Source organism: Staurois parvus, unplaced genomic scaffold (genome assembly GCF_062004578.1).
Source record: "Staurois parvus isolate SC_StPar_1 unplaced genomic scaffold, SC_StPar_1.0 ptg000525l, whole genome shotgun sequence".
Lineage (NCBI taxonomy): Eukaryota > Metazoa > Chordata > Amphibia > Anura > Ranidae > Staurois > Staurois parvus.
In genome coordinates, this window is record NW_028318321.1 from 8,081,028 (window position 1) to 8,103,338 (window position 22,311).

General features: G+C 42.3%; 1 protein-coding gene across 4 annotated transcripts in view; it reads left to right on the top strand.

The window, feature by feature from the left end:
* Nucleotides 1-22,311, top strand: part of EXOC6 (exocyst complex component 6) — a 314,975-nt gene that overhangs the window by 160,639 nt on the left and 132,025 nt on the right. For all 4 annotated transcript variants that reach the window (XM_089690302.1, XM_089690303.1, XM_089690305.1 and 1 more), the window contains exons 16-18: nt 5,111-5,222; nt 9,864-9,998; nt 12,860-13,039. In XM_089690302.1, coding sequence (XP_089546428.1) covers nt 5,111-5,222; nt 9,864-9,998; nt 12,860-13,039 — 427 coding nt within the window. The remainder of the gene's footprint in view (nt 1-5,110; nt 5,223-9,863; nt 9,999-12,859; nt 13,040-22,311) is intronic.

Genomic DNA, 22,311 nt, shown 5'->3' on the forward strand with positions numbered 1-22,311 from the left:
AAACTAATAAGATGTTGAAGGAGCAAAACCACATTGCTTTTCCATTACCACTTTCACTCTGCTTTCTCCCTCTGTCAGCAACACTCCTTGGGTCTACACTTTGCATGTTTTAAATCAGTTGTGGTAAGAGACAGTGTGACAACATAGGACAGAAAACAGTTTTACATTTAGGGATCTAAAATACACTCTTTTAATCTTGGGGAGATGTTTATATGATGTATTGAGATTAGGGGTTTATCCAGCTAGCCATATTGCAGTGTGCAAGTGCTGTGACCCTTAGCAACCAATCAGAATTCATCTTTCACCGCTCTGTTTTCTGTGAGTTAAAATTTGGTTGGTTGATGTGGCACTTTATTATTGCTGTTACACTTACCTTTTGGAAGATTCAGCACTGGTCTCCTCCCTAGCAGGTGGTTGCAGTTTTCACCCAAAGCCCTGGTGTCACAACCAGTCAGGAGACAGACAATCTGTTTGTTTAGGAGACAGCTCATCTGATTGGTGCCACCTGATGACATGTGGCTCGGTATTCAAGCAGTGCATCACCATGGTCCAGCTGAGCCTCTCCTGCTTTTGGCCTTACCTGTATCCCCTTTCTTCCTCAATCCTCTGTTCCAGTCCCTGGGGACACCATGTGCAAATTGTGCCCCTTAGTATCCAAGTGTCATCTAGTGACTCCTGTGTGCGCCATGTCTTCAATGCACCCTGTAATATCCAGTGTGCCCCATGACTACAGTGCAACCCAGAACATCCTGGGGGAGATTTACTAAACCCCCCCCCCCCCCCCGTTGTCATCTTTTAACCCCAGTTTTCTCCTATTTTCCTTGTGACTCCAGCGCACCTCGAAATATCCTGTGTATTCTATTGACTCCAGTTTGCCCCTCTATGCCCTGTGTCTCCAGTGCACCAAAGGCATCCTGGACATCCTGTGTCATCTAGCGACTCCTAGTGTGCCCTGTGCTGCTCTATGCCACCTGTTTCTCCACCCAGCGTCCAATACATTTCTGCTTCATCTAAACAGTCCTTCTTTCAGTGGTTACGGACCAAAGTCTATGACAAGTGCTCTTTACGCTGCTCCTATGAATAATGACCCTTTATTGTTTGAGTGCTTTCCATATTGTTATTATTATTGTTATGTGTAACTCATTAAAGAATATTTGAACCCAACATTTCATATTCCTGAAATATATATCTGCTGTACCATGTACTTGTATGAAAAAGTATCCTGTTCTCTTTGTATTTCTTCCATTCTGTGAAATCTCTGGTGTTCTTGCCAGTCCCTCTGCTTTCCTATCAAAAACTGACTATACTAGGCATGAGAGCACAGCATAGTCAGTTCTTTAGCTGTACTGAGAACTCAGTGTGCTCTCCTCCAATGATCAGACTTCTGCTCATGTGCCCCCTGCACAGCCATTCACTGAAAAGTTCAGTGTGCTGCTGTTTCTCCTCCCCTTTTTGTTCTCAGCTGCATAAAGAGCTTAGAGCAGCGGTTCTCAACCTGGGGGTCGCGACCCCTTTGGGGGTCGAACGACGCTTCCACAGGGGTCGCCTAAGACCATCGGAAAACACATATTTCCGATGGTCTTAGGAACCGAGACACCGCTCCTCGCTGCCGCCGCCACCGCCGTCTCCAGGTGTGGGTGGGATGACATGCCGCCCCTGTCATCTGGACACACCTCGAGATCAGTCCTCGCCTGTGATTGGCCGCTGGCACTGTAGCTCAGGCACACAGGCGGCCAATCACCGGCAAGGAGGTGGAGCTTGGAGAGGAGGGGCCGAGCGGCACCACGAAGATCGAGCGAGTGAAGAGGAGGAGAGCGGCCGGAGAAGGAAGACAGCTGACAGGTAAATGTCGGTACCATGGGAGAGGGAGGGAGCGAGCGAGCCCAGGCTGGAGCAGGGGTCTGCAAGGTAAGTATCACTGGTGTCAGTGGGAATAGTGCCCCATCATTGGTGTCACTAATACCAATGATGGGGCACTATTCCTCCCACTGACACCAATGATGGGGCACTATTCCTCCCACTGACACCAATGATGGGGCACTATTCCTCCCACTGACACCAACGATGGGGCACTATTCCTCCCCCCACTGACACCAACAATGAGGCACGATTCCTCCCCCAAATGACACCAACGATGGGGCACTATTCCTCCCCCCACTGACACCAACAATGAGGCACTATTCCTCCCCCACTGACACCAAGGATGGGGCACGATTCCTCCCCCCACTGACACCAACGATGGGGCACAATTCCTCCCCCCACTGACACCAACGATGGGGCACAATTCCTCCCCCCACTGACACCAACGATGGGGCACAATTCCTCCCCCCACTGACACCAAGGATGGAGCACAATTCCTCCCCCCACTGACACCAAGGATGGGGCACTATTCCTCCCCCCACTGACACCAAGGATGGGGCACTATTCCTCCCCCCACTGACACCAAGGATGGGGCACTATTCCTCCCCCCACTGACACCAAGGATGGGGCACTATTCCTCCCCCCACTGACACCAATGATGGGGCACTATTCCTCCCCCCACTGACACCAATGATGGGGCACTATTCCCCCCACTGACACCTATGATGGGGCACTATTCCTCCCCCCACTGACACCAAGGATGGGGCACTATTCCTCCCCCCACTGACACCAAGGATGGGGCACTATTCCTCCCCCCACTGATACCAATGATGGGGCACTATTCCCCCCACTGACACCAATGATGGGGCACTATTCCCCCCACTGACACCTATGATGGGGCACTATTCCTCCTCCCACTGACACCTATGATGGGGCACTATTCCTCCCACTGATACCGATGATGAGGCACTATTCCTCCCACTGATACCAATGATGAGGCACTATTCCTCCCACTGACACCAATAACGGGGCACTATTCCTCCCACTGACACCAATGACGGGGCACTATTCCTCCCACTGACACCAATGACGGGGCACTATTCCTACCACTGATACCAATGACGGGGCACTATTCCCCCCACTGACACCTATGACGGGGCACTATTCCTCCCCCCACTGACACCTATGACGGGGCACTATTCCTCCCCCCACTGACACCAATGACGGGGCACTATTCCTCCTCCCACTGATACCAATGATGGGGCACTATTCCTCCCACTGATAACAATGATGAGGCACTATTCCTCCCACTGATACCAATGATGGGGCAGTATTCCTCCCACTGACACCAATGATGGGACACTATTCCTCACACTGACACCAATGATGGGGCACTATTCCTCCCACTGATACCAATGATGGGGCACTATTCCTCCTCCCACTGATACCAATGATGGGGCACTATTCCTCCTCCCACTGATACCAATGATGGGGCACTATTCCTCCTCCCACTGATACCAATGATGAGGCACTATTCCTCCCACTGATACCAATGATGGGGCACTATTCCTCCCACTGACACCAATGACGAGGCACTATTCCTCCCACTGACACCAATGACGGGGCACTATTCCTACCACTGATACCAATGACGGGGCACTATTCCTCCCACTGATACCAATGACGGGGCACTATTCCTCCCACTGACACCAATGACGCGGCACTATTCCTCCCACTGACACCAATGACGGGGCACTATTCCTCCCACTGACACCAATGACGGGGCACTATTCCTCCCACTGACACCAATGACGGGGCACTATTCCTCCCACTGACACCAATGAAGGGGGCACTATTCCTCCCACTGACACCAATGACGGGGCACTATTCCTCCCACTGATACCAATGACGGGGCACTATTCCTCCCACTGATACCAATGATGGGGCACTAGTCCTCCCACTGACACCAATGAAGGGGGCACTATTCCTCCCACTGACACCAATGACGGGGCACTATTCCTCCCACTGACACCAATGACGGGGCACTATTCCTCCCACTGACACCAATGACGGGGCACTATTCCTCCCACTGACACCAATGAAGGGGGCACTATTCCTCCCACTGACACCAATGACGGGGCACTATTCCTCCCACTGATACCAATGATGGGGCACTATTCCTCCGACTGACACCAATGACATGGCACTTTTCCTCCTACTGCAAAATTACAGTTATGAAGTAGCAACGAAAATAATTTTATGGTTGGGGGTCACCACAACATGAGGAACTGTATTAAGGGGTCGTGGCGTTAGAAAGGTTGAGAACCACTGGCTTAGAGGGTATGTGATCACTTATAAAACGGGAAAAGAGGATTTATAATGTTTTTATATGTATACACAAATGTTTTGTCTTTAATTTCTATTTTAAACTGAGAGTTGTTTTACAAGGTGATGTTTAAATATACTTATAGCATGGGGTCTGTATCTTGTGACTACTGGCATTGTCTCTTACGGGGGTCACATGATTGGGAGCCTATCACACTGGCTTCTAATCATATACCTTGGCTGAGAGCTGTTAGCGCAGTGTTAAACACACAATCTCATGCCGCCTTGAACATATATGTGCGGGAGACCCACCTTTCATGCTGCCACATATATGTGATGTGATTTTTTTTTCTTAAATTTTTGTATTTTTTTTTTTTTAAGTAGATGGTTAGGAACTGTACCTACAGTCTTCAAGGGGCAGTTTACTTGTTAAGAACACTCTGTGGCTGTCACTGCTTTGTGTTGTCAACAGCTGCACTTCAAAATATAATTTCCATCAGATGTAAATAATCTCACTTTTTTTTTTTTTTTTTTTAGCAGGACAAATTTGAGGTTTATTTCAGGATAAGACAGGGACAGAAGCTAATCTAAATAGGATTATTTTTAGATTTTTCTCTTACGCATTTACAAGCAGAAATCTAGTTTTGTTTTCTGCTGCTTGATGGATTCAGAGATAAGCTCGCAGACAAAGAAACAGTCATATTGTGGGGTTTTAATAATTCCCAGTTGAGGCAGTGTCAGAGAGCAGAAGTCAAAGGTTTGTTACTGGTGGCGCCTGCAGTGGAAAGAAACCCAGAAATGGCGGGGTTACCAGCAGCCGCAGACAAAGCACATTCTGTGGACAGTTTATCTCATTCATATTTTAGGATGTATTCTAGGTGTTCCGTGCTGTTTAATACATATGTTTTCTTGACCTTTTTTCCAGCTCGACAGAAATTGATGATATGCTTAGGAAATCTACCAACCTACTTCTCACAAGAACCTTAAACAACGGATTGCAAAACCTTATCAAAAAGCCTCATATAGGTCTGACTGAGGTAAGTAGTATTTTCAGTATGTGCCTGTGTCAAAAATTAAAGAGTATCTGCCACAGCATTTCTAAGCTAGCACAGTTCTTTGGACATGGAGCCATACTTCTCCTTCCTTGGGGGTCTTGACCGGTCTAAACAGAATAAAGCCCTGAATTTTTCCATCAGGTCTTCCACATATCGGCACACATAAACCGCTTCTGAACCTTTGCCAAGGCTGAAATGGCAAGGTGAAATAATGTTCTGTTCAAAATCCTTCACCAAATATTTAAAATAGTTTTTTTTTTTAGGGGGGTTATTTATTTATTTTAACATACCTGTAAAATAAAGCAAACTCCAGGAACGTAGAAAATATTGACTCCCCTCGGTCCTCGTCATACTCTAACTGCTTTTTAAGAAGAAATGTTCTGATGAGCCATAACAGTCACTGTAATACGTGACCTGCGATCTTTTTGCTTTGCTGTTTCCAGTTACCGTGACAAGTTTACTGTAGCTGCTGTAAACCTCCAAGCTGTCTTGTTGTTGCCCCCACCCTTGTCAATGTCATCAGTCCTGTGCTGTAATCAGTGATGGACTGGTGGCTAGATCATCAGGATGGGAAATGGCCCATGGCCCAAGTACCTGCACACATTGCAGCAATGAAGAGCAAAGAGCTGGCACATCAGCTGTCACGAAACCACGGATTCTGTGTTAGAACATGGAATTTTGAATAGCAGCTACAGATTAATGAGGACTGGGGAGGGGGGTGAGTCAGTCCTTTTTCAGCGTCGACAGAGTTCTGTAATATGCCCCAATCTGTGTTATTGCATGGCCATTATCATCTGTATGACCTACAAGTTATCAATGCACAGAGTGTATGTCTGCTTTCATTAGGCACATGGCCCAGGTATCGTCAGTGTCATTATATTTGTTACAGCAGGAGGTATTGCAGGCGATTGAGGAGGCATGGTGGGTTATCTTGCTTTGGATAGGTATACTTGTGTATGCTTTTATATTTTACATTGTGTACTATTAATTGATGTTTTAGGGGTACATAGATGTAGTTTGGTGTTTGCAGTACATGTAGGTCTGTTTTAATACATGAAATATATACTTTTATTTCGTTTGTAATTGTCAGTTGAAGCTTAGTAAATTTCCCCGAGAGTGTGGGTGCTGTGCTAAATATATAGCAACTTTTGGTAATGTAACTTTTGCCTTTGTAACTTTTGCTAAAATAGATCTACAGACAAAGCTTTTTTCCTAATAGAGCAGGGAAGGTTTAGAACCTCTGCCAGGGTTTTAATGCTTTCTGTGTCTCCGTTAGGAAGATTCATCCTCTATGTTTGTTTTGTCGTCATCTCTCACCAGGATAGGGTGAAAAAAAATACAAAAATCGCAAGTTGCTACCAGAGCTGGAATAGAGTAGAAATCTTTCAGTGGGAACACTTGTTATTGTGACATCTGTTTAAGAGGGGGCTTGGCTTTCTTCACCTTTTGGATGTTTCTTCTAAGGCAGTGTTTCTCAAACGAGGCACCCTTTAGAATTGTGCACAATCTTGGGGCACACCAGTCTGAGGGCTCATTCACACCAGGAGGTGCGTCTGAGCATATGTGTTTTTTTGTTCATTGCTTCTTTAATGGGTTGTGCTGTGTGCGTGAAACACACAAAAAAGGTGCTGGCATGATTTTTAAAATTGCACCACATCGAAATGCATGGTACTGTGGTGCTATGCATTTTAGCGGGTGCCAATGCATGTGCATTTTTGTAGATGCGTGGAGGTGCCATTAAGAACTAATGGCATCCAAGTGTCTGCAAAAAGATGCACATTTTTGTGTGATGCAGGAAAATGTGTGATTTCACACTTGTTTCCAAACTGCACCTGGTGTGAATAAGTCCTAAAATGATGGTAGTGAGGCAGAATTAATTGATCTGAAGGCTGTAAATCCTCGCCCCCCCAAATACCCCTACCTAACACTTATCCCCACAAAATCCCCCTCCCAGTACAAATTCCCCCCAAAATCCTTGCATTAACACAGATCCCTCCCTCCAAAATCCCCCTTTCTAGCACAAATCCCCCCCGAAGTCCCTGCTTCTAGCAAACTCCCCCCTCTTTGCACAAGTCTCCACCCAAAATTCTGCCTTCTAACACATATGTGGTCTGTGCTTTGTCCCAGATCACCCCCCATCCTGTCTGTATACACAATATGACACAAAACTCTCAGATCAAGACTGTGTAGGGTTTGATTAATCCACCCAACCCCACCCCACCCACAATTTCTGCCTCCAGGATAGGAGCGGTGTGGGGAAGAGATAGGGGGGCAGTAATCAAGTTCTGTACATTCTGTGTTCTCTCCTAATTCCTGTATACAGAGAGGAGGGAGAGAGCACAGCCTGCACCTCCTTCTGGCTCTCTGCTTCTCTATGCTGTTATCTGTATTCTTGCCGGCAAAACAGAAAGCTGTGCGGGCTGCCTGCCCTGTTCTTAGCCTGAATAGCTAGCACTTGAGTGCCTGTCACGGCTGCAGCAGTTCATATTACAGCAGGCCATCACCCTAGAAAACAAAATGTATACTACTTGCTCCAGCCCCTCCCTCTCCCACAATTCGTTTTTTTTTGTGCTTTTTACTCTTTTCCACTAATAATCAGCTTGTAGAATTTAGTGGCCCCTTAAAGAGCAGTTGTTTTACATGCTGATAACAGGTTTTGATTAATCTGTCCAGTAACTGAATGTAATACCACAATGTACAGCAGAAAACATGTAAACATGTAATTTCATCATAATAGTGGCCACACGCGCTTCAAATGTATTATCTGATCAATGTGCGATTCAATCAAAATGATCACATCAGCAAACAATTGAATACCCATAACTTCCCTTCCGATTAATTTAGACTCAATGTAGATCAGATTCGATCAAACTGAGTTGATCGGCCAGGACGGGAAATTATTGATCACGATGCATTGATCTGCAGCACTGATATGCTTTAGTCATGAATCTGATTGTAATTCTGTTGATCAGATTATGAATTACATGGTGGAGATATAGACGCAATCAATCATTGACAGTGCTATCGATTGAAATCCACTTCCCAGTGTGTGGCCTATCAATCGATTGGGTTGTTAACTATAAATCATTTATTACTATCAGAAAAGATCGATTGAAAACTAAATTGAATATTCATCACAGTGTGTATGACCACCATAAGGCCTTGTTCACACAGGCGTACTTAAGCGTACACTAATGTCAGAGCTGTGTTTTGCCCTGAACACACATTTCGAAGATCCGCATCTGCAGCCACACGAATGTGAAATTGGGAGCAGCACCATGCAGCCACTGCATCCCAATTGACATGCATAGACTGCATGCGCACAGATGTACGGAACGGTTGTTCATCCCGTGCAGGCAAAACATGCATTTTGTTATATATCGTGTGGCTGGCCGGGTGCGTTGCTTCCCTGGAGAAGACATAGAACTAGGATACAGTATAGGAAGAGGCAAACTGGCAGAGGCAGTGTGATGCTTTGAGCAATGTTCTGCTGGGAAACGTTGGGTCCTGCCATTCATGTAGATGTTATTCATTGACACTTACTACCCACCTAAACTTTGCTGGTGTCCAAGTTCACCTTTTCATTGTAACGGTATTCTCTGATGGCAGTGGCCTCTTTCAGCAGGATAATACGCCCTGCTACACTACAAAAATGGTTCTAGAATGGTTTGAGGAACACAACAAGTTTGAGCTGAAGGAAAAAGGAAATCCTGATTGCTGCACTACTGTCAAAATCACCTTTATTTGGAAAATCGTCAACCAAAGTAAAAACATCAACATGTTTTGCCATACACTAGTGCTTACTCATATGCTATGAGTAAGCACTAGTGTAGCGCGAAACATGTTGATGTTTTTACCCTGTCTGACGATTTTCCAAATAAAGATGATTTCTACAATAGTGTGGCCATCAGGATTTTCATTTTTCCATTATTATCAGCTGTGAGCTGGGCCGACTCCTGTTCAACCTGTGTGAGGTTGGCAATCCTGGAGCGGTGTTTTCTCTTTTGTTTAACAAGTTTTGAGGTGTTAACCTGGCCTCCGAATTCTCCAGATCTCCATCCAATAGAGCATCTGTGGAATGTTCTGGAAAAACAAATCTGATCCATGGAGGACCCACCTTGCATCGTACAGGATTTAAAAGAACTACTACTAACAGCTTGGTGCCAGATAACACAGTATACCTTCATAGGTCTAGTGGTGTCTATGCCTTAATGAGTCAGGGCTGTTTGGCACAAAAGGGGGACCTACGTAATTTTAGCTGGGCCATCATAATTTTATGGCTGATTAGTGTATAAGCAGCACAATTACAAGTCTGGATGATTCTGTTCTGTTCACTTGATAAGATACTCATTTCACAAAGCTCAGTGTCTTCATCATGTCATTATGTTTGTACTAAAAGCATTTACTTACTTCCATAAACTTGCTTACCCTCAAGGTTTGGGTGTTCCTCACCGTATTAAGGAGCTCTATAGTTCTCCAAGCACAGCTCAGGGCTATATGTAGCGTGGCTGAATCCTGTAATACAGTAATTACAGCGGTATAGGAAGGACAGTACCTCTGTAGAATAGAATCAGGTGGAACCGGGTGCTACATGCCTATTATCAGATGTTTTTTTCTTTGTAGCTTGTGCAGATCATCATAAACACCACACACCTGGAACAAGCCTGTAAATACCTGGAGGATTTTATTACCAATATTACAAATATTTCACCCGAGACTGTTCACACTACAAGACTTTATGGCCTGTCCACTTTCAAGGTGAGTTTTATTGTCATACTACTCAAAGGTGACACAACCAGCTCTATTAACAAAAGTAATTGCTGTCCCATAATGTTGACTAAATAGGTAACCTTTTTGAACTTTAAAGGGAATTTCCACTTTCAGTAATATTTATCAGTGTGGTAATGTCCTGAGCTGGGTGGGTTACTTGTAGCCACCACGACTGAACATGATAGGGTCGGATATGTAATAGCTTTCTCTGGGGATTTCCAACACAGCACCTGCTTTAGAACCCCATTCAATTTCTTTACAGATTTTAAAACATTGCAGATCATCAACAGCACAAATTTGCTCTTACAAATAGAAAGATATTGGGGCTGATTTGCTAAAGCCAAATAGACTGTACTTTGCAAGGGAATGTTTTCTTAGCTTAATGAATGAAGTGAAGCTCTGTTGACTTCTCTCACCCAATCATGTGCAAGCAAAATACTGCTTTTTAATTTTCCTTGCATAAGATTGGGTATTCGTTGGAAAGTGAATTTTCTCCACATTCACTAAGTCAAGGGAACATTCAATTGCGAAGCACAACTTCCCTTGCACAGTGGACAGTCTGTTTGCCTTTTCTAAATCAACTCCACTGTCTTTTCTAATATAGACTAATACATGCTTATACGTGTTTTAATGAAGACTAGCACATTGATTATTAAGAAAAGATAACAAATTGGTTTTAGGGCAGAATGGTGGCTTTGGTTAGCACTGTGGCGTTGCTGTGCTGGGGTCCTGTGTTTTTCCTCCAGTTGCCTTCCACAGTCTGAGGGCCAGTTCATATCAAAACTTGGTGTGAGAAACCAACGCTTTTCCTGCACCAAGTTCAAACCATACTGCACTTGTGATCTGCCACAGGTGTCAGAGGTAAATTAATGACACCCCAAATGCAGGTCACAAAGGCAGTGCACTTGCCTGCACTGGATTTGGATTGTACAGTAGTACCATACTATCCGGTTGCTGTGCATATTTTTAAAGTAGTGCACACACTACTTTTGGTGTGGTCTGGAGCGATTTCAGCCTATTCAAATGAATGGGATAAAAATGCACTGCACACGGACTGCATGGTGTGAACTGGCCCTGAAACATACTGTTAGTTTCATCAGTTTCCAACCAAATCTGCTCTAGTGTCTTGCACCTTTGGCATGAAAAAAAATTTCCTTACTCCCTGGGACATCTTGAACAGACTTGTATATTTCTTCAGGGACAGTTGCTGAGAACTCACTTCCTATTAACAAAGCACACCCACCCCAGAGCTACATCTCCCAAATGCCCTTTCCCTATGCACAGTGAGGTTGATTTACTAAAACTAGAGAGTGTAAAATCTGGTGCAGCTGTGCATAGTAGCCAATCAGCTTCTAACTTCAGCTTGTTCAGTTAAGCTTTGACAAAAAAAAAAAAACTGGAAGTTGATTGATTTCTATGCAAAGCTGCACCCGGTTTTGCACTCTCCAGCTTTAGTAAATCCACCCCAGTGCGTTTGCAGGCTCTGGGGAAGCAAGGCAGCAGCATTGTTTTAGCTGGGAAAAAAGGCAGGCCATACATGATGTTATTTTCTTTCCTGCAACCACGGGTTGCAGGAAAGAAAATAGCTTGATTGCTTGAACAGTGACTGTGTTGATAGTGGAATCACTCCCGCGGAGCTATTGTGTTCTCCTGGCAGGGGGGCAGGGGGAGCTGTCCCTGCCGGGAGAACACAGTGATTATTGCTAGCAGCTATATTAGCTGTGAGCATTAATTGTATGAAAAATCTGACATGCTGGTGGTACCAAAGTCGTAAAGCAATCAACTTGGATACAATCAGCCCACACATAGATGGATCGAATCCTGGCTGGTCCCTGCTGAACTGGCTGGCATTCGAACCATCTATGGGTGGCTTATTCCACAGAGTTGAATGTCAATAGAGGCAAATAGGTTGTTCACTTTGCAAGGGAATGTTTCCTTAACTTTGTGAATACGGTGAAAATATACTTTGCAAAGAAAACCCAATCACATGTAAGGACAGTATTTTTGCTTGCACATAATTGAATGATTGATGTCAGCAGAGCTTCATCTTATTGACTAAGCTAATGGTAAGCTCCCATTTCCATTGCTAAGTGAACAGCCTATTTGCCTTTTGTAAATCAATCCCAATGTATGGATGTGGAGAGAGGTGGAGGACAGGTGGAGTTCTGCAGTCCAGTGGGCAGGGCTGACAATCTGGTTGACATTTCAGTTCAATGTTAGGTAAAACAACAAGTTCAGATTGCACTAGATTTCTGCCAGATCAACAGGTATTCTTCCATGCTTGCAGCATTTTTAAGGGGATAAAACATGGGAGCGGGTGCTTGTTTTGCAAGCATACATGTTAATCACTTCCACATTGATATCTGTTGTGTTTAGCCCTTATTACAGAAATTTGTTTTCATTTTAGAGTTGCTGTGCAGCTTTAATACTGCACACTGTAGTAGAGGTACGATTGTTGCTTTCTATAACTTTCATTTGACATTTAATAAATCTTGTACCTGCACACAGAAAATTTGTTTTCTGTACCCACGGGGCTCCCTTATTAAGGACATTTCATTACTGATTAACAAGCTTTTAAAAATGATCTATAACAGGCTTGCTAATTTGGGCGTTTTGTTCACTAGTAAAGGATGGACTGGCAAGTCAGCGGTAAGTGAGTTACTGCTAAAACCATGACATTTTGATTGATTATCTTCAATATATTACTAATGAGCTGCAAGACTGTAGATCTAAATTTAAAAGCAAATTTCTATTTGTCATGTAGGAGAAGCACTGGAGTTTCCTGCAATTTCCAGTTTTGATTTATTGTAATGGATAACACTCTGTAACCTGTGCACTGTTTTGTTCAGGATGCAAGGCATGCCGCTGAAGAGGAAATATACACCAAACTCAACCAAAAAATTGATGAATTCATCCAGCTTGCAGACTATGACTGGACAATGGCGGAGCCAGATGGAAGGGCCAGCGGGTATCTAATGGATCTGATTAATTTTTTACGAAGCACATTTCAAGTTTTTACTAACTTGCCTGTAAGTTGATGGAATTTGCTATGTTTACTGTAAGCTTGAAGTAAGTGGATGTGTAGTTGTTGATTGTAGGAACATTTGTAAGTTTGAAGCGTATTTCCATTTTTGCAATCAAATTTGAGAAACCCCCACTATATGTTTGTGTGTTCCCATTCATTTTTTAAATGTATTTCTTAACTTTTGGATGTTTCTCAGGGGAAGGTGTCATGGCTGACTTCAAGGTTTAAAAAAAAAAAAAATGCCAGACTGAGTCTGTCCCAAGTCTGTCCTTATTGACATGTGATGCAAGCAGCCTAGCCCCTAAACCTTTAACCCTTTATTAGGATAGACAGTGTTCAAATCTAGTTTAATTGTTCATGAAGATCTGCCTACAAAGTACAGAAAGGGTTAACTATGGCAAACATAGCTGACCAGCCCCCTTATAAAGAAAGATAACTATGTATGTGTTTGTTGTTGAAAGGTCCAGAATAGAGCATCTAAAAAAACTGCAATTTTGAAATCTTTTTTTACGTTATGCTGTGTAGATGGGGACATGTAACAAATATAAAGTAAGCATCTTCCCAGTCTGGCAGTAAACATTGCAAACATACAACAGGGGAATTTCCCAGATGTGGGTATGAATATTTCATATACAAAAGACCATTAATGATATATAGCGATCAGAAATAGTGATTCTGTCATTCTGCTGCCATTCTTAACAGAACATTTAAAAATGGTGTTGTAAAGTGTTTGTGTGCTCTGACCTTGTGTGCCCGGTGTGCGCTCATTGTGCTATGATGTCATTTCTCTGAATTTGTGTGCTGTGTTTGTTTGGTCCTGACTGTTCTCAAGAGTTTTAGGACTGTGTGTGCTGTATGTTGGATCTTACTGTGTGTGTGCTCTGAGTGCACTAACTGTATTCTGTCTGCATGTGCAATGTATGTGTGTAATTTTGCATTTGCATTGCATGTAAACTCATGTATTGTGCATTTTCATGCACACCAGTTGACTTCTATGGGACCCATAGTGCCCATCGATGGATGAAAAAAAGTTCCAGAACTGTTTTCCATGACGACCTCAACACAAAGCATATATGTGAACCAAACCCATTGAAAACAATGCAATACCAAGTAACTTGTGTTTTGATAAGTCATAATAAAAAGAGATGCCAAAAATAAAAGCAAAAAAAATGTGAAAAAGGTATTCAGGAGGCAGCAGGGTCACCTCCTGAACACCTGACAACAGCTGCTTAGCCACACTCTGAAAAGTGATCCAATGCAGATCACTGGTCAGAAAATGTTGGCAAGTTTGAACTTAGCCTAGGAGACATAGGTGTGAACATCGACTAAGTCAGCTGAATAAAGCTGAGTGATATGGAAGAGAATATAGACCGTGTTTTGAGAGTGCTACACTCAACATATTGATGATTGCATATATGGTCCTTTAATACAAAATATTTTATATTTACAAGTGTAAGGAAATGAAACAAAGTACACCTCTTTTACAATTTAAATATAAAAAAGGCTTAATAAAGTCAACTCCTAATATTCACTATAGCTTTCCTAGCCGTAGCATATGACACTATTATATGGGAACATATGGGAGTGGGTGTATTCAGCCAGAACATAGCTATGAACCTCACAAACATATCTTGAACGTGTCACCAGTTGGAAGACTAAATGGAAGTTTAGAATTAGACTGTGGGTGGCAGCGCAATTAGCACAGAGCAAGTGCCCACAGTTATCTAGGGTCTAGCTGGGACATTGCAATGAGAAAATCATAATTACAGTATTATCAGAAATACTTATTGGACTAGTAAGATAATTATTCTGAACAAGTATGTTTGCGTTTTAGATGTAACATTCCTTTAAAGAGACTTTGCCATGCAAAACCAATAAAGAAATGACTACCGGTATAAAGTGTGGGCACCTAGGGGTACCTGCAGCAACCTCTAAAACTGTCCTATCACACTGGAATCCCTGGCCGATCTGAACTGCAAAGCTTTGGCACTTCCTAATACAGAAGCTTAAAATTCTAAAAAACAATCAGCTCAGTCTCTAAATAACAATTTCGTGAAAATAATCCCAAACAAACTTAATTGCTGCTAAACATCTTAAAGTGCTTTCACTACACCCCACAGCAAATACATAGAGATATTGATGTAGCCCAATTACAGTGGCTATAAAAAGTCTATACACTCCTATTAAAATGTCAGGTTTGTGTGATGTAAAACAATGAGACAAAGATAAATCATTTAAGAACTTTTTCCACCTTTAATGTGACCTATAAACTGTACAACTCAATTGAAAAACAAACTGAAATCTTTTAGGGGGGTAGTAAACATAAAAAACTAAAATAATGTGGCTGCATAATTGTGCGCACCCTCTTATAACTGGGGATGTAGCTGTGTTCAGAATTAAGCAATCACATTCAAAATCATGTTAAATAGTCAGTACACACCTGCCATCATTTAAAGTGCCTCTGATTAATCTCAAATAAAGTTCAGCTGTTCTAGTAAGTATTTCCTGACATTTTCTTAGTCACATCCTACAGCAAAAGCCATGGTCCACAGAGGGCTTCCAAAGCATCAGAGGGATCTCATTGTTAAAAGCAATCAGTCAGGAGAAGGGTACAAAAGAGATTAGATATACCATGGAACACAATGAAGACAGTCATCATCAAGTGGCATTACCAAGAACTGGATGTACCTCCAAAATTGATGAAAAGACGAGAAGAAAACTGGTCTGGGAGGCTGCCAAGAGGCCTACAGCAACATTAAAGGAGCTGCAGGAATATCTGGCAAGTACTGGCTGTGTGGTATATGTGACAACAATCTACCATATTCTTCATACAGTATGTCTGGGCAATGGGATAGAGTGGCAAGCCTTTTCTTACGAAGAAAAACATCCAAGCCCGTCTAAATTTTGCAAAAACACATCTGAAGTCTCTCAAAAGCATGTCAAAAAATGTGTTATGGTCTGATGAAATCAAGGTTGAACTTTTTGGCCATAATTCCAAAAGATATGTTTGGCGCAAAAACAACACTGCACATCACCAAAAGAACACCATACCCACAGTGAAGCATGGTGGTGGCAGAATCATGCATTGGGGCTGTTTTTCTTCAGCTGTAACTGGGGCCTAATTCAAGGTAGAGGGAATTATGAACAGTTCCAAATACCAGTCAATATTGGCACAAAACCTTCAGGCTTCTGCTAGAACGCTGAACATGAAGAGGAACTTCATCTTTCAGCATCACAAAGACCCAAAACATACATCCAAATCAAAAAAGGAATGACTCTGGGGACCATTGGCTTACTGGGATTGTCTTGCAAAGCATTAATGACCACTTTAGAGATAGATGGTTATGGAATGAGGGTCAGTCCATGTGGGGCACTTTTGTTGAGCACAATGGAGCACCAATCAGGATATTGACTACAAGTTGACCACAAGCACAAGCACTTTCTTTTACACTAACTATGGGATTGGTTTATGATATGTCTAAAATATGCACATGTTTATGATCATGCGCGGTTCATCTATTTTTAAATTTAATTTTTTTTTGGATCTGAAGGATGTCTGGGAGTGCTGCATCCAGAAGCTGAGAGGAGGGAAAGATCATCCCATTTCCAGGTGGATGCTAGCAAGTCTCACGGAGTTGACTTCAGCACCCCGTACATCTTTCAGCTCCAAACCCAAATGACCTAGTCCTGGCATTACTTTCAGCATTCCTCCTGTTGCATTCTCTATCATTAACAAAAAATTATATTTCAAATTCTAGAAGGGAGTTTGGGACCCAATTCCCATGACTTATATGAAGATCTGGGAACTTTGCAACTTTCGCTACTAAAGTCTTTGCATGATAGAAATATTAGTTAGTTTCAGTCTCTTATATCTACCAAAAACTGATATGTCACTTTTGGTGGACCATTCTACCTGCATTGGTGAAGCTATCAATGGAGATGCAATAATGATCATTTTTCAGAAACTATTAATATTTTCTAAAATTGGTGGTATATTCATATAAGCAAGAAGAGTGCAACAGTGTCAGAACACAGGAATTTATCAGCTCATAGGATTTTTGGCAAGATGAACAGGTATTAATCGAACAGATATAGCAGAATGTTATCAGTTGTATAGTTAACGGAACAAAAGAGAGAGAACAGAAAATAACAGATAGGTTTATATTCTGTACAGTTAAAGTGAAATTAGTTGTAAACCTCAGACAAAATATCAATAGGGCATATCCCTCTATAGTGTATTCTTATGCTGCTAGCATTAGTAAATAGATAGGAAGGTACAGTGTATTATATTTACTTGTTTTACAATTTTTTTTACATTTCTTCAGTTACTTCCTGGTTTCCATGCCTAGGCAAATGATGTCATACATCCCAGGAGTCTTCAGGAGGGAAGGAGGGGCTTTCTTAGCTAAGCACACTGCCATGCCTGAGCAAAGATGGATTCCAGATCTCAGGACGTAAATGCATCTGCCCTTACTTAGGATAGCCACAGCCAGAAATGCTAGAGGGGGTTTTAAAAGTGACTTCTTTGCTCTGAATATTAAAAATGAATCAAATAGTGTTTTTGGTTTGTGCTGCTCAGATGCAGTGTAGTTCCGCTCTAGTTCCGCTTTAACACCTGGCTGTCAATCTGCTATAGGCCGGATGGGACACTCCTCCTTCTGAGTGGGCATCATATGACCTCCTGTCAGAAGGTGCCACTCACGCGGCTGTGAGGCCACGCAGCAGCGTAATCTGTCACTGGCTATGTCCACGGGACACAGCTGATGACAGATCACTACTCTGGCCCGTTGCCAATGTCATGTGACTGCTGTGACCAATCACAGCAGATCACATGTCAATTGTATACAATGGATGACTTCCTTTCATGCCATCCAATGTATACAATTGGGTTGTTAGCTGTGATTGGTCAAAGCAGTCACATGGTACAGACAGGGCCAATCACAGCCCATCTGTATCATGTGATGAGCTTTGCCCAATCACAGCTAATCACAACAAAACACTGAATTAATTTGTTTCATTCAGTAACAATGGTTGCAAATATCAATGAAATACATTGGTATTAGCAATCTTAATGTGTAAAAAAAAAATAAAAATCCTGATCACTTGCCCAGAGTGGTTTAGTGTTACTATGGTAACATTGTATTGCTTTGGTCACAGTGTGTTGAAAAAAAACCCCAGAAAAAATAAAAAATAATGTAATAAGAAAAATTGAAAAATGTGAAAAAAAATAAAAATGTAGTTATTATTATTATTATTTTTATATACTGTCACCAGTCCGTGTCCTTGATCACTGTCACACCGGTTATAAAATAACGCTGTACTGGACTGGTGACAATATATATAAAAAAAAAAAATAGTAAATTTTGTTTTTTGTAATCTCTTCATTTTCCAAACAATTGTAACAAAAAAATTACAAAAAGACTCACCATACCTCTTACTAAATACATTGGGCTGTCTATTTTCCAAAAAATAGGTCATGTTGGGGGTATTGGTACTATCCTGGTGTTTTCGGGCCTCAAGATCGATTGTCAGATATCTATACCATGGTTTGTGGACTCTATAACTTTCCTACAAACTAAATAATATACACTAATTTGGGATATTTTCACCAAAGAAATGTAGCAGAATACATTTGACCTAAATTTATGAAGAAAGGTTATTTATTTGCTATATTTTGTAACAGAAACAAAGTTTCAGTTTTTTTTTTATTTAGCAAAAAATAAAATAACTCAGTGGTGATTAAATACCACCAAACAAAAGCTCTATTTGTTTGGAAAAAAAAATTATAAGCATTTTTTATGGGTACAGTTTTGCATGCCGCACAATTGTCATTCAAAGTGCGACAACACTGAAAGCTAAAAATTGGCCTGGGCAGGAAGGGGCTAAAAGTGCCCAATATTGAAGTGGTTAAGAGCACTAAATGTCAGTTATGTCTGCTGCCTTGTTCCTCTGCTATCAGCATGAATCACTTCTGACAAGCTTTCCTGACACTAACAGAAAAATGGTGACAGGGAGGGACACAGCCTGTAATCAAAAGCCTTAGCTCTCTTCCTGTGTGCTGTATGGAGGGGAGTGTGCTTCTTCCCTCCAATCAACCCTCAGAGCTCCCCTCACTGAGCTCTGCAGAGTGTAATTTCAGCTCTCCGCCCCTTTTTTCTGACCGTTCAGACATTTTGGACTTTGAATGGATATAGAGAAGAGATGACTGCAGATAATCAGATACAACTTATGTAAGGGAATGTCTTTCATCTCTGTGTATCACCTGAGCCAGTCACCTCAATGAGTATATGTAGGAGTATACACTGTGCACAATTATTAGGCAAGTGAGTATTTTGAGAATCATCACGTTTTGTTGCAAATAGTCAACAGGGTTGCAAGAAACATATTTAGAAAAAAAAAATCAAACGTGAAGCTACCAGGATCCCATTATCCTCCAGTGCTGTCATATTCCAGAACTGCAACCTACCTGGAGTGCCCAGAAGTACAAGGTGATCAGTGTTTAGAGACATTGCCAAGGTATAGAAGGCTGAAAACCAGACCACCACTGAACAAGACACATAAGTTGAAACTTCAAGACTGCGCCAAGAAATATTTGAAGACAGATTTTTCAAAGGTTTTATGGACTGATGAGATGAGAGTGACTCTTGATGGACCAAATGGATGGGCCAATGGCTGGATCAGTAACAAGCACAGAGCTCCACTTTAACTCAGATGCCAGCTAGGAGAGGGTAGGGTACTGGTATGGACTGATATTATTAAAGATGAGCTAGTTGGACCTTTTAGGGTTGAAGATGAACTCAAAATCAACTCCCAAACCTACTGCCAGTTTTTAGAAGACACTTTCTTCAAGCAGTGGTACAGGTAAAAGTCTGCATCATTCAAGAAGACTATGATATTTATGCAGGACAATGCTCCGTTGCATGCATCAAATTACTCCACTGCGTGGCTAGCCAGTGAAGGCCTGAAAGATGAAAGAATAATGGCATGGCCCCCTTGCTCACCTGACCTAAACCTCTTTGAGAACTTGTGGGCCCTTCTTAAATGGGAGATTTATGGTGAAGGAAAATAGTACACCTCTCTGAACAGTGTCTGGGAGCCTGTGGTTGCTGCTGCACAAAAAGTTGATCGTCAACAGATCAAGAAACCGACAGACTCCATGAATGGCTTATGACTATTATTGAAATTAAGGGTGGCTATATTGGTCACTGATTTTTTTTTTTTGTAATGTCAAATGTTTATTTGTAAATTGTTTGTTTATTATTCTCACTTTAACCACTTCCCGCCCAGCCTATAGTAAAATGATGGCCGGGCGGGACTCTCGTCGATTTGGGAGGGCATCATATGACGTCCTTCCCGGATCGTGCCTTGCTTGTGCCTGCAGGGTCGTGCTGTTGTGAGATCTGTCACCGGCTATGTACCTCAGACACAGCCAAAGATAGATCTGTGTACCGGCCCTGTTGTCAGTACCATGTGACCTGCTGTGACCAATCACTGCAGGTCACATGACAGTTGTAAAAAATGGATGGCGTCCTTTCATGCCATCCATTGTATACAAATGTGTCTAGCTGTGAATGGTCACAGTGATCACATGCACAGGCTGGGCCAATCACAGCCCATCTGTGTCATGTGATTAGCTAATCACAACAAAAAACCCTAAATGAATCGATTTCATTCAGTTAAATGCTTGCTTATTGTGTAAAAAAAAAATAGTGATCACTACCCCAAAGTAGTACAATGTTACTATGGTAACATTATACTACTTTGGTCATAGTGTAATATGAAAAAAAATACAAAAATAATAAAAAAGTAAAATTAAAATGTAAAAAAAAATTATTAATTTTATTTTTGTATTGTCACCAGTCAGTGTCCCTAATCACCACCACACCAGTTATATGATGACGCTGTACTGCACTGGTGACAGTATGTAAAAACATATTTGTGCAAATCATTTTTTTAATTTCATTTTCCAAAAAATTATGACAAAACAATTACAACTTCAAAAAACTGGCCATGCCTCTTATGAAATACATTGGACTGTCTACTTTGCAAAAAAGGGTCATTTGGGGGATATCTGTACTGTTCTGACATTTTTGAGCCTCAAGAAATTAGATTGGCCGTCAGTACTTCAGGAATGATCATTTTTCAGATACAGTGAGGAACAGAAGTATTTGAACACCCTGCAATTTTGCAAGTTCTCCCACTTAGAAATCATGGAGGGGTCTGAAATTCACATTGTAGGTGCATTCCCACTCTGAGAGACAGAATTAAAAAAAAATTTCAGGAAATCAAATTGTATGATTTTTAAAGAATTTATTTGTCTTGCACTGCTGAACATAAGTATTTGAACACCTGAGAAAATCAGTGTTAATATTTGGTACAGAAGCCTTTGTTTGCAATTACAGAGGTCAAATGTTTCCTGTAGTTCTTGACCAGGTTTGCACACACTGCAACAAGGATTTTGGCCCACTCCTCCACATACATCTCCGCTAGATCTGTCAGGTTTCGGGGCTGTCGCTGAGCAACACGGAGTTTCAGCTCCCTCCAAAGATGTTCTATTGGATTTAGGTCTGGAGACTGGCTAGGCCACTCCAGAACCTTGATATGCTTCTTACGGAGCCACTCCTTGGTTATCCTGGCTGTGTGCTTCGGGTCGTTGTCATGTTGGAAGACCCAGCCACGACCCATCTTCAATGCTCTGACTGAGGGAAGGAGGTTGTTGCTCAAAATCTCACAATAAATGGCCCCATTCATCCTCTCCTTAATACAGTGCAGTCCTGTCCGCTTCTCAGAAAAGCACCCCCAAAGCATGATGTTACCACCCCCATGCTTCACAGTAGGGATGGTGTTCTTGGGATGCAACTCATCCTTCTTTTTCCTCCAAACACGACGAGTGAAGTTTAGACCAAAAAGTTCTACTTTGGTCTCATCTGACCACATGACTTTCTCCCATGCCTCCTCTGGATCATCCAGATGGTCATTGGCAAACCTCAGACGGGCCTGGACATGTGATGACCTGAGCAGGGGAACCTTCCGTGCAATGCATGATTTGAAACCATGACGGCGTAGTGTTCTACCGACAGTGACCTTTGAAACTGTGGTCCCAGCTCTCTTCATGTCATTGACCAGCTCCTCCCTTGTAGTTCTGGGCTGATTCCTCACCTTTCTTATCATCAGTGATACCCCACAAGGTGAGATCTTGCATGGAGCCCCAGTCTGAGGGAGACTGACAGTCATCTTTAGCCTCTTCCATTTTCTAACAATTGCTCCAACATTTGA